This window comes from Buceros rhinoceros, unplaced genomic scaffold (genome assembly GCF_000710305.1).
Source record: "Buceros rhinoceros silvestris isolate BGI_N320 unplaced genomic scaffold, ASM71030v1 scaffold40086, whole genome shotgun sequence".
Lineage (NCBI taxonomy): Eukaryota > Metazoa > Chordata > Aves > Bucerotiformes > Bucerotidae > Buceros > Buceros rhinoceros.
This window is the reverse complement of record NW_010418818.1, coordinates 836-4,470: the sequence shown is the minus strand read 5'-3', so window position 1 is coordinate 4,470 and position 3,635 is coordinate 836. Positions and strand designations below refer to the sequence as shown.

General features: G+C 41.0%; 1 protein-coding gene across 1 annotated transcript in view; it reads right to left on the bottom strand.

Annotated features, from left to right (window-relative positions):
• Positions 1 to 331: 331 nt before the first annotated feature.
• The window catches only part of THG1L (tRNA-histidine guanylyltransferase 1-like (S. cerevisiae)), a gene marked incomplete at its 5' end in the record, with an annotated part of 3,720 nt that continues 416 nt past the window's right edge, over positions 332 to 3,635 (bottom strand). Inside the window, 5 exons of the mRNA XM_010138678.1 lie at positions 332 to 493; positions 1,146 to 1,253; positions 1,881 to 1,969; positions 2,658 to 2,827; positions 3,303 to 3,479. Of these exons, the coding sequence (XP_010136980.1) occupies positions 332 to 493; positions 1,146 to 1,253; positions 1,881 to 1,969; positions 2,658 to 2,827; positions 3,303 to 3,479 (706 nt within the window). The remainder of the gene's footprint in view (positions 494 to 1,145; positions 1,254 to 1,880; positions 1,970 to 2,657; positions 2,828 to 3,302; positions 3,480 to 3,635) is intronic.

Sequence of the window (3,635 nt, the reverse complement as noted above, 5' to 3'; positions counted from 1 at the left end):
AGGAAAACGGTGCCCGCTCGAAACTCTGTAGAAACACAAGACATTCCTATACACTTTCTCTACAAATACGCACGTCCAAGGAAGGAGCAGTCATTTCATGATGACTTCTTAACATTTAAAATATAATACGATTTTAGGTTTTTCATACGGTGGATCCCTGTGTGTCAGACAGCACAGCAGTGGCTTTTCTTCGGGCAGCAGCAGTGCTAAAACCAGTGCAGCCGCTGCAGAGGGTTACAGATTAAACCCCGCAGCCACCACTCATACCCCTAACCTGCCAACCACCCAAGCAGAACAAAACGCAGACCACCAGTTACAGTCATCAGAGACATCAACTATCCTCAGCCAGAATCTCAGGATATTCCTCCCAGAACTGGTCCCCAATAATGTCACAGTGCAGCGGAACAACTTTAGTCCTGGTCCTGCTCACTTCAACTTCCTTTTCTTCTGCTTCCTTTGGCAGTTTTGTTTTCTTAGTGATGACTTCATTAGTCTGAAAACAGAGTTGACGCATTAGCAGACATCTAGACATATAGAGAGGACTCACAAACGGACAGGAAACAAAGCTACCACAAAAGCAACTCTCATCCCTATGGCATACGTGCGAATTCGAACTCTGCATCTTTTGAAAGAGTCTCTTCTCAATTCAAAGACGAACACACGAGCAGCTGAAACTGCCTGTCATCATCACAGGGCTTGAAGAAATTACCTGCAAATTCCCATAACTGACGGCAAGCACTCTTGAATAAAGTCAATAGTCAATTCAGAGCCATATCCCTGAAATGGGGAACCTTGCATATGTCTACAGTTACCAAGCAACCAACTGTAGGATTCAGTAAACCAAGGAGATTTATCTAGCATGTACACCAGTCGTGTGAAATTCCACATACACACGGTCATCTGTTGAGACACTTATCTGAACGGTCACACTTCGTATTTAAGCCAGACTTCAGAGATTAGTTTTGATGCTACGCTCATGGATACAGAGATCTCAAAAACACCTCCAAAACAATCATATCATTTATTATGGGATATCATTTCATGGCAAATATGGTCAGGTTTAGAATGCACTAACACATCTGCTAAGGCCGTAGTGCACCTATTTAAAGTACAAGCATGAAGCAAGTGGCAACACAGTTTTTTACCTTCTGCCATATTAAGACAGTTCCTTTTCTGTACATCAGTGGTTCATTGTTGTAGTTGATGTTGAATTCAGAAAACAAGATTTCATTCTTATCTCCAGCCAAAGTTCCCTGCGAGGAAATGGAAAAGCACCCTTAGAGAAAACAAACAAACAAACATAACCTCTAGGGTAGACAATGGGTGAACGTTGGAAGCGAGGCTGACACTTATACAGGTTTTTCACCTTTAGATTACAAGGTTTAATTACCTCTCCCAACAGAGGAATTATTTCCAACTGCCCAATGACAACATCAAAACCGAGAGGGTTTTTGATTGCATTTTCAGGACAAATAGAAGAAAGTCAACAGACTCCAGGAGAAAACAGAAATAATCTGCTGAGCCTGCACCACGAGACAAAATACTGCAGAAGAGACTGGGGATCAACAGAGCTGAACCCTGCTGCTGTACTTCATGTGTATGGATACCGGAGGGTTATAGGACATCTCCAAGACTTCTGAACTCGCTAATTAAGAAATTAAAATCCTGTTAACATTTGACCAAAACCACAGTATTTGCAAATCATATTAACATTTGTACAATTCAAGACGTTGTTGAATCCACAGCCACAGAATTATTCCAGTAGGAACAGACGAGACAGCCAGGACTGTGGGGTAGGCAAGGCTCAGCTTTGCAAGTCTTACGATTTTATTTGTAGCTGCAAAAAAAAATAAAACCCTGTGACCTCAAGAGACTCTTACCCGGAGTCTATCCTGTGCTTGCACCGGGGTCAAACCACTTCGCTGTACAAGCATCCAAAACACTGTGTTGTAAAGGTTATTGATATGGCCTAGAGGAAAACGAGAGAAGAGAGAAAGAAATAGTGCTTACCAAATCTGAGTGACTGCTCAGAAAAACCAGCTTTGTTTCCAGAGTCCTACCCAAGAAGCAGCCCAGAATAAAGGGGAACTAAAAGGATCAGCTGCTAGAGACGATACGATCTTTCTGATCCATTTTTAAGGTGCTGCATATCACAGATGTAGAGAGATAGATTTCATTGTAATTCTGGAAAGGGAGAGCAGAAGGTGAGCGGTGTTTCTGCGTAACAAATTATCCTGATCTGAGCAACAGGGACTGGGTACTAACAAAATAAACCCAAGGGTGTGTTCTAGCGTGGAACACACAGCACTTTTGATTACTACATGGTGTGAACGTGAACATTCATAGCTCGTCATTCAAGAGGATTATCTTAGCTAAAAAACCTGGAACATAAAACAAAAAAAAATTAATAATTCTAGTATTTCCTGTACTGAACTCACCCCTGGGACGAAACAGCCTGAAGACTCAGAATTTCAGCCGTATTTCTGTATCCACAGAAAGCCCAAAACAAATCTAATATTGTTCACTTAAAACTACCACCCCGCCCACCGTTCTTTCGCTGATACCTACAGACACAAACACACTGGCAATAAAGGCATTTCTGTTCAGAGAGGAAGAGAACTCAACTGCACACCTCTCTGTTTTCTAGAAATGCTTACAATCTGCTTGTCTCCAGCTGAGGTAGTCCTTTAAGTTTTGGTTGCTGGGGTACAACACAATTCGTCCATCAAATCCTGGTGGGTACAGAAGCTGCTGGTCTTTAAAGTAATCCTTCCAATAGAAAACGTAACTTGAGGCAAACTGGGAGACCACATGCGTCATGAACTTACTTGCAAGTACAATGCAAAAAGGAAAAAGAAAAAGAAAAAACCCCACATTAATATAATCATATATCTGTGATTATCACTAGTGATAATCTGGGGGAGAGCAGCAGTTCTTATAATGGCCCAACAGATCATCAATGGCGCAGAGGCTTTTGAAGAACAGAAAATACTGAGAATCAAGTAAAAGAGTTTGGAAACGGTAACATTTTGTTTAAAGAATGTTTTGATTCCAACAATGTTTAATTTTAATGATTGTTTTATGAAAACCTTTTTTAAAAACTCTGTACCACTGACCATATTGTCCTGAAAGGTCACATGCAAAGAGTTCACATGAAGAACCAAACAAGCTGTAGCGTGTGCACCCAAACACAGCCCTGCTCCTAACCTCTGCGGGCAAATAAAGGCACATCTAAAGAAGAATTACAGGCTTAGAGAGAGATGTTAATGCCAAGTTCACTTCAGTACCAAAGCAGCTGTTACCTTGCTCTTCTTTTAAACCATCTACTCTTCTTTTTGAAAACAAAACTATATTCATCACTCTGTCCATAAGCAATAGCAATATCCTCCAATTCTTGCATCACTGTCTGGGCACACTTGGTCATCAGATGAAGAGCACGGTCGTCATTTGGCTTTTTGAAATCATGCTGCTCTGAAAACCTTCAAAGCAAAAACGGTCAAATAAGAATCTCTTAAAAAGCTACGGAAATATCAACCCATTAATTTTCGTCATAGCTGCTTTCTATCAATATTGATGTCCACTGTCTGCCAATACTGACAGATGAAAAGAAATAACACAAACCTTCTGTTTCTACA